This window comes from Scardinius erythrophthalmus (assembly GCF_964197995.2).
Source record: "Scardinius erythrophthalmus genome assembly, chromosome: 10".
Classification (NCBI taxonomy): domain Eukaryota; kingdom Metazoa; phylum Chordata; class Actinopteri; order Cypriniformes; family Leuciscidae; genus Scardinius; species Scardinius erythrophthalmus.
This window is the reverse complement of record NC_138230.1, coordinates 38733012-38745430: the sequence shown is the minus strand read 5'-3', so window position 1 is coordinate 38745430 and position 12419 is coordinate 38733012. Positions and strand designations below refer to the sequence as shown.

At 38.5% G+C, this 12419-nt stretch overlaps 2 protein-coding genes across 2 annotated transcripts in view; one reads left to right on the top strand and one right to left on the bottom strand.

The window, feature by feature from the left end:
* The window catches only part of LOC308696893 (uncharacterized protein), a 43719-nt gene extending 36081 nt beyond the window's left edge, over positions 1-7638 (bottom strand). Inside the window, exons 1-4 of the mRNA XM_081375827.1 lie at positions 7343-7638; positions 6851-6924; positions 6496-6744; positions 431-4629 (exon numbers count right to left, since the gene is read on the bottom strand). Of these exons, the coding sequence (XP_081231953.1) occupies positions 431-4629; positions 6496-6744; positions 6851-6872 (4470 nt within the window). The 5' untranslated portion in view covers positions 6873-6924; positions 7343-7638. The remainder of the gene's footprint in view (positions 1-430; positions 4630-6495; positions 6745-6850; positions 6925-7342) is intronic.
* On the top strand, positions 7614-11788 carry ilf2 (interleukin enhancer binding factor 2). Its single transcript, XM_081375828.1, has 15 exons — positions 7614-7777; positions 8018-8110; positions 8665-8724; positions 8836-8878; positions 8958-9062; positions 9252-9329; positions 9433-9535; positions 9651-9716; positions 9845-9961; positions 10306-10384; positions 10603-10690; positions 10773-10834; positions 10935-11049; positions 11122-11212; positions 11303-11788. The coding sequence occupies exons 2-15, from the start codon at positions 8106-8108 to the stop codon at positions 11452-11454; spliced, it is 1164 nt and encodes a 387-aa protein (XP_081231954.1). The 5' UTR covers positions 7614-7777; positions 8018-8105; the 3' UTR covers positions 11455-11788.
* The last annotated feature ends 631 nt before the right edge of the window (positions 11789-12419 follow it).

Here is a 12419-nt window from a genome sequence, read left to right as displayed (position 1 = left end):
CTGTAATAAAAGTTCCTTGTTTGCATTTGCATCTCTTTGTTCTAATATTCTTTAGATATACAGTATACAGTTATGCTAGGTACAGTTCAAAATATTTTTCAAAATACTTTGGTAAAATTAAATGTAACGTCCCTTGTATTTCACATGGCAAAAAGAAATGTTCCGAAATGTTCTTCAAACTTGCTTTGGAGTCAACATGAAATCAAAATGTCCCCTTTTTATTTGTATGATTTATTGTGAGGTCTTCGTCTACTTTCTTTTCTCGTTTTACTCAAGATTGTCCTGTTTAACTACATTTTGTTACATTATGGAAGTATAATGGGTTACAAATGCTTCATGTTGACTTTAAGAGTCCAGTTGCTACTGACAATATTGATAATACAGATAATATTATGAAGCATCTGTCAAATGTATGCAAATTATGACTTACCTTTTCTTTGCTTGTCTTTTCTTGAGCAATGAGTTCTTTCTGTCTCTTTATCTCTTCCTTTGCTTGTTCTATATCCACCAAAGTGTTTTTCACATCTTCTCTCATCTGCTCCATCTTATCATTCTCTTTAATGGTATCCTCAAGCCTCTCCTCCAGCTCCTCTTTTTGCTGCTGCATCATATTTTTCATGAGTTCTAGTTCATCTCGTTTTCTCATAATCTTTTCTTCTCTGTGTTCCATCTCTCTTCTCTTTCGTTGAACTTCGTTCTTCAACAGCTTCATCTCATCCCTGTCTCTTTTCATCATTTCCTTGTTGTGTTCCACCTCACCCTTAAGACTTCGCAGCATTTCTCGAATGTGTTCGATCTCCAGAATGAGCCTCTGCATCTCAGCATTCATCACCTCTTGGTCTGCTGTCTCCATCTGACATCCTGCTATTCGGTTTTCAATCTGTAATTTCGTTCTGCGCACCATTTCTCTTGTCGCCTCGGTCTGCTGAATAAGGTTGATGATTGTGAGATTCATCTGTCCTTTCTCCTCTTCTAAATCTCTCTCCTCAACCCTTTGTTCAAACTCCTCCCTCGCTCTTTGGATTTCAACTTTAACTTGCTCCATTTCGTTCTTCTGTCTCTCCGTCTCCATTCTTTTCCTTTCCATCTCATCTTTAGCCCTTTGCATCTCCATCTTCAATCGTTCCATCTCATCCTTCTTCCTCATGCTTAATTTCATCCTTTGGTCAAGTTCTTTCTTCTTCCCTTCCATTTCTCTCTTCATCAGCTCCATTTCTCCAATCTCTCGTTTGGTTTTCTGCATCCTTTCCTCCAGCTCTTCTTTTTGTCTTTTTATTTCATTTTTGACATGCTGCATTTTGTCCATCTCTGCTTTTGCTAGCTCCATTTTCTTTTCAACATCCTCTTTTTGTTTCAAGATCTCAGTCCGCATCAGTTCCATCTGGTATCTCTCACTCTTTGCTTTCATCATCTGATTCTCAATATCTTCTTTTTGTCTCTGGAGGTCTGCTTTCATCTGTTCAAGTTTAGTCATTTCTGACCTTGCCTTTTCCATCTTTATATTGATGTCCTTTTTCTGTTTCGTTAACTCCACCTTCATGTCTTCAATCTCACCAATCTCCTTCTTCATAGCTTCCATCTTCTTCATTATCTCCTCCTTCTCCCTGTTCATCTTCTCACGTTCCTCCTGCTCTCCCTTTTCAGCCTCATCCCACATCCTTTCCATCTCCGCTCTCACTCTGTTAATCTCCTCCTTGACCTCTCCATACGTGTCATTCCCTCTCAGTGTTTCCGTGCGAATCTTCTCCAGATCCTCTCTCTCGTGTTCCATGTCCTCCCTCATCTGCCTCAAAGCATCCTCTCGTCTTTTTGTCTCTTCTAACCTTTTATTCACATCCTCTCTTTGTTCTTGGATCTCAAGCATAAAAAGTTCAGCTTTCTCTCTATCTTGTCTCACTAACTCTCTGCTTCTGTTCATGGTCTCTGTGTCAATAACTAGCTGAGTTTTGATCTTCTCAAGTTCTTCTTTTTGTCTCTGCACTTCTACATTATATCTCATCATCTCATACCTTCGTTTTTCTAGATCTTTCTTTTCGTTCTGGACCTGAAATTGAATCTGTTCAAGCTCCTCTCTCTCGTTAACTAAACGCTTTTCCTGATCTTCCTTGTCCTTAAGCACAGCTGTTCTCATTTGCTCAATGAACTCTCTCTCTTGCTGTGTATCCTCCAACATCTTCTGTAGAATCCCTTTTTCAGAACTCTTCATCTTTTCTAGCTCATGTCTGGCTATTTGTATCTCTTCATTTATTTGTTCTAACTCCTCTGTTTTCTTATGAATTTCATCTCTTTGCTCCAGTGCCTCTGTTATGGTTTCATACCGTCTCTTTTCTGACTCTTCCATTTGCTTTTTTAGGAGCATCTCAGCCTCTTGGACTGCAAGTTTGGCATGGTTTGCATCCTCTTTTTCTTTTTTTGCGTCTCTAATCCTGTTCTCTATTTCTGCCTGTTGTCTTTGTAGCTCATTTATCATGCTTTTGATTTCATCTGCTTCTTGTTTAGCCTTTTCTCTGCTGTTATTAATCTCTTCTTGCTCTTTCTCCATCTGTTCTATTGTTCTTTTCAATTCTTCTCCCTTTGCTTTAGCCTCATCCATCTGTTTGATAGCGTCATGTTTGTCTTCTTCTGCCTGAACCTTCATTTTGTCAAAACTGTTCTTCCAATGCATGAGCTCCATCTTGCTGTCCTCAATGTTTTTCTGGGATCTCTGGACCTCTTCCCTCAGTTTTTCCAGTCTTTCCAGCTCATCCTGAGTTTTTGCTCTGAGTTCGACTTCCTCTGTCTCAGTTTCATGCCACCTGCTCTCCATTTCTTCCTTTACCCTGAGGATTTCACTTCTGAGGAACTCGCACTGTTTGGTCTCTCTTCTCACCAAATCTCTCTTTCTTTCCAGCTCCTCCTGCTCTTCCTCCAACTTGGCCTTTGTTTCCTCCATTTTTTCTTTAGTTTTTTGGATCTCCTCAACCTTCTTCTCAATATCTTCAATTTGCCCTTGAATTTCAGCTTTAATTTTTTCCATTTTCTCATTTTCCCGGATTGTGACTTCTTGACTGTTCTCGATCTCTTCTTTGGCTCTGACCATTTCATGTTTAATTCTCTCTAGATCCTGTCTCTCCCTCTGCATTTCCTCTTGTCTTCGGTTCAAGCTGTCTTTTTCGGCCTTGATCTCTGCTTTGATCAGTTCTGTCATTTCTCTTTCTTGTCTGGCCTCTTCTCTTATCTTAACACTTTCTTCCTTCTCTTTCAGTATCTTTGCTTTCTCTATATCATTAGCTCTTTGTATCTCTACTCTTACACTCACCAGCTCATCTCTCTCCCTCTGCAGTCGAGCTCTGTGCTCTAGCTCCTCTGTCACTATCTCATATCTCTTCTTCTCCATTTCTTCTTTAGCTTTCCGTGTATCATCCCTCTGTTTTTCTAGAATATCTTTGTCCCTCTGAATCTCTGTTTTCATATGTTTTAGCCTCTCAGTTTCTCTTTTTACTTCCTCAGCTCTGCCCTCCATAGAAATCATGCGACTTTGTATGTCCGCTTTGGCCTGTTCGATCTTTTCCCACTCCTTTTTGACCAGCTCTCCATTCATTACCAACTCCTCTCTGCCTCTCTCAATGTCACGTTTCATCTCTTCCAGATCTGTTTCTTTTCTTAAGACGTTTTGCCATTTCTTTTCAATTAGGTTGTTTTCTATAAGTGCTTTAGCTCTCAGCTGGTTTATTCTCTCATCCTCTTGTTTTGAAAACTCTCTGTTTCTTTCAGCCTCTTCTCTTGCTCTTTGAACCTCTTCTTGCAGATATTTCAGCTCATCTTTCTCTCTTTGGATTATAGCTCTCTGTTCCAGCCCTTCTTTTTCAGTTTCATGCCATCTTTGCTCCATTTCCATCTTCACTTGCTGTATGTCAAGTTTAATCTGCTCAAATTGGTCTTTTTGCTTCTTGATGTCATCCTTTTTTCTCTCCAACTCTTTTTTTCCCTCCTCTATTTCAGATTTCATCTGATCCATCTGACCCTTTGCTTTCTGTGTTTCGTAAATCTTCATTTCTATCTCATTAATCTGAACTTGTATGGCACTTTTCATTTGTTCCATTCGTTCCATCTCATACTTGGTGCTTTCACGGTTGCTCTCCAGCTCCTCCTTCTGTCTCAGAGCTTCATATCTGATCATCTCCAAATTCTGTCTCTCTCTCATGATATCATCCCGCTTTTGCTCCAGGGTGGTTTGCTCGGTTTGAAGATCAGCTCTCATTTGCTCTACCCTCTCCCTCTCTCGGTTTACCTCTTCTTTATTCCGATCCATTCTTTCACGGATGTGGTCCATCTCAGCTTTCATGTGAGTAATAGTTCTCTCAAGTTGACTTTTCTCTGTGGTCATCCTAGTTATTTCATCTTGCTGTCGCTGAATCCTCTGTCTCGTGTTCTCTATCTCAGTCCTTTCTTGCTTGGTTCCTTCCCAAAGTTTCTCGATCTGCTCAATGGCACGCATCGTCTCCAGTTTACGCCTTTTTAGTGAGTCTTTTCTCTTCTGAATGTTTCTTGTATGCCCATTCGTGTCATCCTGTTTTCTTTTTTCTCTGGGAGAACTGAATGGACTGCCTATCTCTGTTTGCGTGTGCTTGCTGTTGCGTTGTATCCACTCTGCAAAAAAAAAAAAAAAGATAATTTACATCAGGCCCATCAGTTCACTCCAAGCAGAATCAGTATTTTAAAGCAACACCAAAGCACTTTTCCTCTTCGGTCCCCCTACAGGTTGGAAGTGGAATTGTCCATGACCGCTGTCGTAAATAATTTAGCCTACCGCAGCCTACCGTCGCACGCACGCTATTTGTTTATCCAGTACTGGCTTTGGAAATAACAATGTCCACAGACAAGGTAGAGTATGTTGCATGATTTTATGAAAGTATGATGTATTGCGACATCAGAAATGAAGAAAAACAAAATAATGACAATTGCTTGCTATTTTTTTGCTATTGTAACACTTGCCGTAAAGCAAGTCAAATTTGTAGTATCTTATGTCTCATTCGAACTACAGATCTGCTACCCGATCTGGCAAACTTGCATAGTGCGGTTATAGCAGATAGAGGGTCACAAAGCAAATGCAGAAGAGCTGTTCATTTGCTATCTAGTCAGCCAATTCAGCCTGTGCGTAACACTTTTTCTTTTATAACGCAAGCTTTTTGCCAAATATTTCAAACGATATATTAAAAACTGAGCGCCCTCATATAGCTACAATAACCTTTGTAACCTGTAAGTTGATGATAACTTAATGTGATGCACTTACTGCCTCAGATGCGACCATTCTAATGACCATTTGTTTGTGAAAAACCTTGTAACTCCATTTGAGCTTGATTTTGGAAAATTTTGTAGAATATAACGTCACACGCAAGTGTCTGACCATACATATAGCCACTATACTAAATTTAACAAAAAGTGTTTAATAATTTTTAATAATTAAAATTTCCTGAATAGTAGCGAATCTACAGTAACCTGCAATTTTCTATGGTTTCCTAACTCACCACGCTGGATATAATCTGCCAGTCACATATCCTCGGATAAACACCTGCGATCCAACCGCTAATGCCAGCACATTGTCTTGTCACTTACATAGGATGACTTGACATCTAAGCGTGGGCATTTCACTGACGTTGGATGCGTCAACGTGACTTTTGCATAGGCCATACTGTTTGAATTTATTATTGGTTGACTGCCAAATGAAAATCTTTAAGGTGGTATCAGTGATTTCAGGCCCAAAAATATTTGTATCACATTCATCTAATCTTTCCTAACGATCCGCTAGCTGCCCGCCCCATAAGCATGCCGTCAAAAAAACGCGTCTGTAGGCAGCCTAGGCTCTGAGATCTGCACACAAAAACAAGTGGTTTAGCCAAACACTCAAAACCAAAACAAATAGTGTTCCAACCAATCACCGACAGGGGGAGGGTGTTGTGAGGTTTTGAGCCAGCTTTTTCTTCAGCTCTGACTTTGCATGCAGCCGTGCACGAGCACAAAACCTCACAACACCCTCCCCCTGTCGGTGATTGGTTGGAACACTATTTGTTTTGGTTTTGAGTGTTTGGCTAAACCATTTGTTTTTGTGTGCAGATCTCAGAGCCTAGGCTGCCTACAGAGACGCGTTTTTTTGCTTGCTTATGGGGCGGGCAGCTACAGGTAGCAGATCGTTAGGAAAAAAGTTTTTCTCTATGTTCCTGTTAAAATTTCGGTCATTTCCAATTTTTGTTTTCGTTCCTTGAACCGGTTCAGAGCCCTGATGTACATAAATTTTATGTTACCATAAGAATCTTCATGCAAGTTTCATTTTGTATACCACTTCATAAGAGTTTATAGAGACAAGTTTATAATTACCATGGCTTTGAAGCCAAAAAAAAAAAAAGATTTAACCTGTTTTGTTGAAAATAATTTGCATATCGGACAGATCCGGTTCTTGTCAAATGACTGATACTATTGCTAGCCACTAAAATCCACAAATCTATTAGTTTTTCTAACCTAGTTCGTGAATCAATTCAGGCTCTGTCATTCTCAGGATGAGATGGAAGGACACTCTGTTTCGGGCTGGCTCTCTTTCCAAAGCCTCAAACAGGAGCCGCATTGCCTCCTGCTGGGTTGGAGCAGCCTCCATTTTTTGAGCTGCCACTTCATGGATCAGACTTTGGGAGATAACAGCCTCAGCAATGTCACTGACATGAGTCGCTCTGGTAATTATCTGCTCCTTGAATTCTGTCAGGAAATCTCCAACTGTTGGGAAGAACAACATTTGAAGGAGAACATGCATAAACTATGCACAATACAATTGCAATAAATTAAACATTGATTATATTAAGTGGTGCTCTGTGAACTTTACCGTAGTCTCTGGATTTTGCCATTGCTGCTTGTTACATGTTTTTTTTAAATAGATGATGGTGTGTGAATTGTGATCTGAAAATGAATACAAATTAATTGTAGTACATCATATACTACAATACTACAAAAATAAACGAAACATAACAAAAAACTATTAATCAATATATATTAATAGAAAAAAATATGTAAAGTTAAGTCTTATAAAGTTTGAAAAAGTTTTAATTTCTTTTTTTGAAATGGAGAAAAAAAAACAATGCATTAAAATATTTAATCAAGGTAATACTATTGTGTTTATACATGAGAATTACCGTAAAGAGGCAGAAATAGTATTTGTACAGTATTTGTTGTAGACTTTTTTTTTTTGTTCTTCAACTTAAACTGAATTAAAAGCACACAAATCATCTAAGTACCAGACAGAACAAGTAGCTAAGACATATCACTTAAACAAGCGATTGATATATTTTCTTTATAAAATTGTTACAAACTTTCTTACCTTCTGTGTTATTACTGTATTGAATTAATTCTGTAAAATGCTGGGGTCTGCTGATGAAGGCATATTGCTGTAATAACAGTGAAAATGACTCTGACATGCAAAAACAAATCTTATCTCACTTCAACACATGCATAATGTCTACGTAATTCACGTAATATGGCACAGTTTTGGATTATTGAGCTGTTGGATTGGCTGCGGGTGGCAAAATATCATGTGTCTGGTCTTCTCTGATAAAGGCAGTGTATGTACTGTGGTCCACCCCTAACATGCTGTCACAGTCTAGACCTCACTGCAACACCTACTTGTACTAAGTGTTATAGGAAAGAAAAAAAAAATTCCTGCCCAATAGAGTGGGGTATGATGTGGTCCAAAAATATATAGTGATAATAGTGAAACTGCATCTTAATAGTGAAAGCATCTTGTGCTGTAATAAAAGTGAGTACTTGGTACATCTTGACTCTCCGTACATAGGAGTTAAACTAATTAAGTGCAAATTTACTTGATATGTGACTTTAAAATGTTTAAGGCAAATCTTAAATGGTTCTTCCTCAATTCATATATATTTTGATTTTCAGTTTGTCAATGACGACTGTGACTTTTACTAGGATATTGTCTAGGACTTTTATTATAGACTGGTATAACGGACTTTTATTCTGAAAATAAACTTCCGGTCAGGCAAACGCAGATCGGCGGTGAGCTGTAGAAGGAGGCAGAGCATTTCTCATCAGCGTGTTCCCGTTAAGCTGACAAAACGTCTTACGCAATGAGGTTCCAACTGTTTTATTCTTTTAAAAAATATGTTTATATATATACACATATACTGCTTGACTAAGCCGAGGTTTATCAAATTGCCGCATTTATCAGTATTATTTTGATGCTATGCTAGCCCGGTGTCTGTTAGCATGTTGCTCTGCTAGCCGTGGTGTGCATTTTATGGATTAAATAAATGGGACATATTTACTATTTGTGCGCTTGCGTTAAAACTGATTAATGATGCATTTGGATTTAACTCATATTTTTTTGTTGTTGTTTGTAAAACGCTATTTATTCTATCAAGGAAATTGTTCGTTAACTCATTCATGAACGAATGAATGAAGAACCGAGCATTCACACGAACAATGATGCTCTTTTTACCTGTGATTGTTTTTGATTTCCCAATAGGCTAGTTAAAAAAAAAGAGAAAGAAAAAGATTAGCTTCTTTGACTACGATTTGAGATTTTGCTGGATGATTTAAATTGTATTTATTTTTTGTTAAAAGGAATAGCATTTGTGTGTTTCCCTTTATTCAATTAACTTAGCCTACTGTTTTTGTGTTTCTCAGAGGAGATCGTGGCAGGGGCCGAGGTGGCCGATTCGGCTCCCGCGGAGGTTTGGTCCAAGGGTGAGTTTTATTTTTTATATATGTATGTATTTGTATATGTATATGCGTTTATATTTTATTTTTTGACTAATTTTATATTGGTCTAACATTCCATGTATTCTGTGTTGTCAGGTATCGGCCCTTTGTTCCTCACATACCATTTGACTTCTATGTTGTAAGTGCATTTCTTCATTGATTCTTTGCATTGTGAAGCAAATCCTTTACGCCTCCAGCTCATGAACTGCTTGTTACAGTGTGAGATGGCCTTTCCTCGTGTGAAGCCGGCTCCTGATGAGACCGCTTTCAGTGAGTGTCTGCTGAAGAGGAACCAAGACCTTTCTCCTAACCCTTCTGAACAGGTACAGTGATCTTCCATTAGGATAAATGGCCAAATGTGGCCTATGTGGGTTAAACCATAGATCAGTAAATTAAGCCTCATCATCCTTCATATTTTTTTTTAGCTCTCATAAAATATGTATTAGAATTATTGCTGAGTTAGTTTACATAATTTGGGCGTATGTTTTTTTTTTTTTTTCATTCTGTTGCAGGCTTCCATTTTGTCCTTGGTCACTAAGATTAACAATGTCATTGATAATCTAATCGTGGCACCTGGAAACTTTGAAGTGGTAAGAAGGCAAAGGCATTTCAATAAGTCAATCTTCATTTCCCCCCTACCCCCATATTACTTTTGTAGAATAAATGTTTAATGTCTTACAATCCCCTCTGCAGCAAATTGAGGAAGTAAGACAAGTGGGATCATATAAAAAGGGCACCATGACGACAGGACACAACGTAGCTGACCTTGTGGTTATCCTGAAGATCTTACCCACCTGTGAGTATCATTTCATGAGTTATGTTCTGTTTAGTTGTATATGTAGGTCACTTCTATCCTAAGAGTGCTTGGTTTATTGATAATCCTGTAATTTATTTTCTGTTTATTTGTATAGTGGAAGCTGTCGCTGCTTTGGGAAACAAAGTAGTTGAGACCCTGCGTACACAGGACCCTTCTGAGGGTGAGTATTGGTTTGAATCTGGCAAGCCGTTTAGAGTGGAGAGGAAAAAACTTATTTGTAATCAAAATGGGGGAAAATCAAATTACTTTGCCTGCATTTTCAATGACATGTGTTCCTCTTCTCTTCAGTACTGTCCATGCTGACCAACGAGACAGGTTTTGAGATCAGCTCTGCCGATGCCACGGTAAAAATCCTCATCACCACGGTTCCACCCAACCTGCGCAAACTAGACCCAGAGCTCCACTGTAAGTCACACTCTCAAACACTACAGCTGTTAGTTTGACAAGTTTGTCTTACAAATTAGCTTTCTGGGGATCTACAATGTTTCACCATGCTGCTATTTTTTTATTTCTTAAAATTGTATATTTAATTCAAATATTAAATTAACATTTAATTTAAAACATTGGTTCTAGCCTATTTTCTCGATGTTTGGCTCAAGGTCATGGTGCAAAGGACCCTAGGCTTAAATTACTCCCAACCATCTCTTTAAATAACCTTTTAATTTTTGGGTAAACTATCCCGCCAACATCTGACATGAATCGATTACAGCCAGAATTTTAACAGCAGTTCCTTCCTATTCCTTTTGCAGTGGACATCAAGGTTCTGCAAAGTGCTCTGGCAGCCATTCGCCACGCTCGCTGGTTTGAGGAGAATGCTTCTCAGTCAACGTAAGGATAGTTGTATCTCAATGGCTTTAAAGGGCATAGTTCACCATTTACTCACACTCATGTTCCAAATCTGTATGAGTTTTTTTTTTTTTGTTGAACACAAAAGATATTTTAAAGAATGTTGGTACACAGTTGATGGTAGCCATTGACTTCCATAGTACTTTTTTTAATGAATTAAATGTCCGTTGTATCTTACTTGGGTTTCTATGTTGATTCAGTGTGAAAGTTTTGATCCGCTTGTTGAAAGACGTTCGAGCCCGGTTCCCTGGATTTGAACCTCTCACGCCCTGGATTCTGGATCTGCTGGTGGGCACCATTGTCATAGTCTAACTTGGTTTTCTGCACGACAGATATCAAATCAACTGGTGTAATGTTGCTCTCTTCACAGGGTCACTCTGCTGTCATGAACAACCCCTCTAGGCAGCCATTGCCACTCAATGTTGCTTACAGGTGAGTCAGAACTTCCTGTTTGTTGTTAACCAATTGCTTGTGGTTATGGGTATCAATCTTTTTTTGGATCTTGGGGTGAAATGAGCATGTTGTATTGCAGGCGCTGTCTTCAGATGCTCGCTGCAGGTCTTTTCCTGCCAGGTTCTGTAGGGATCACTGATCCGTGTGAAAGCGGGAACTTCCGTGTTCACACTGTCATGACACTGGAGCAGCAGGTAATTTGAGTCAACTGGCAATGCACCATTCTAATGTTAAAATCAGATAATCTGATTAATTTGTTTCTGCAGGACATGGTGTGTTTCACAGCCCAAACGCTGGTGAGGGTTCTCTCTCATGGAGGATACCGTAAGATCTTGGGCCTTGAAGGAGATGCTAGTTGTGAGTGTTTGAGGTTTATTCCAGATTAAATGTATGTAGTTCCAATATTTCTGTGTCATTAAGCCAATTGTCTGTGATGCTCATCTGCAGATCTCACCACCGAGATGTCTACATGGGATGGAGTGATCATCACCCCATCTGAAAAAGCCTATGAAAAACCCCCAGAGCGCAAGGAAGAGGAGGATGAAGCATTGGAAGAAGGCGGAGAGGGGGAAGATGAAAGCATGGAGACCCAGGAATAATGCAGTGGTCTCCGGCGACAACGTTTTGGCCTGATCGTTTGTATTTATGTTGGTTTTTTTTATAGATATGTGTCTTGTATCTACAAATTTTAACCATAAGTCCCCTGCATAATGGTTTCTGTACATCAGTCTGCACCTCCTTGAGAAAAAAACCATGGTTGGAAAGGCACACAGCTATAACAAGGACCAAAAGGCAATGGCCCATTATTCTGTCTTTTCACCTCAGCACATTCTGAAATGGTTATATCTAGGAAGGGGACTGGAAATTACTTTTTTTGTTTTTGATTTGTATTTTCATCTATGGTCAATTAAAGTTTTTATTTCCCCCTTTGTACTACATGTCAGCATTCTTTTTCTTAATACCGAGTGTGGGTGTAGTAGTTTGCCACCCCCACTAATCTTGGACAAATACAAGGGATAGTTGACCCAAAAAAATCTCAATTTTATTTTATATATATATATATATATATATATATATATATATATATATATATATATATATATATATATATATATATATATATATAATATAATAATTCTCAATTTTACATCCTGCAAACCAAAATGCAACCAAAATTCACTTCAAATGTTATAAAGGGATATTGTAAAAATAGTTTATGGTGAAATGACTTAAGATTTCTGAAGAGACTGAATCACTTTATAAGATGAACAAGTGTAATTTACGGACGTTAAGTAATTAAGTTTGTTCTTGTGTGAAGCACGCGTGGTTGAGCTTTAGTGTCCATAAAATGAAAACATTAAAAATAACTTACTACCTTTTGTTCCAAAGATGAACGAAGTCTTTGTGGTTTGGACCAACATGAGGCCAAGTAAATGACACAATTTTCATTTTGGGTATAATATGCAACCAAAAGTCTGCTGTTCAGAATGCCATACGAATATTAATATATTCAGACCATTGGCAGCATAATTACAATTATGAGGTTGCTTCTATGCAAGAATTC

What these genes read in the sequence shown, in the direction of transcription:
- ilf2 (XM_081375828.1), top strand. An exon ending in TACCATTTGACTTCTATGTT is followed by an intron (nt 8,879 to 8,957) that starts GTAAGTGCATTT and finishes TGCTTGTTACAG; the next exon opens with TGTGAGATGGCCTTTCCTCG. An exon ending in GAGAATGCTTCTCAGTCAAC is followed by an intron (nt 10,385 to 10,602) that starts GTAAGGATAGTT and finishes ATGTTGATTCAG; the next exon opens with TGTGAAAGTTTTGATCCGCT.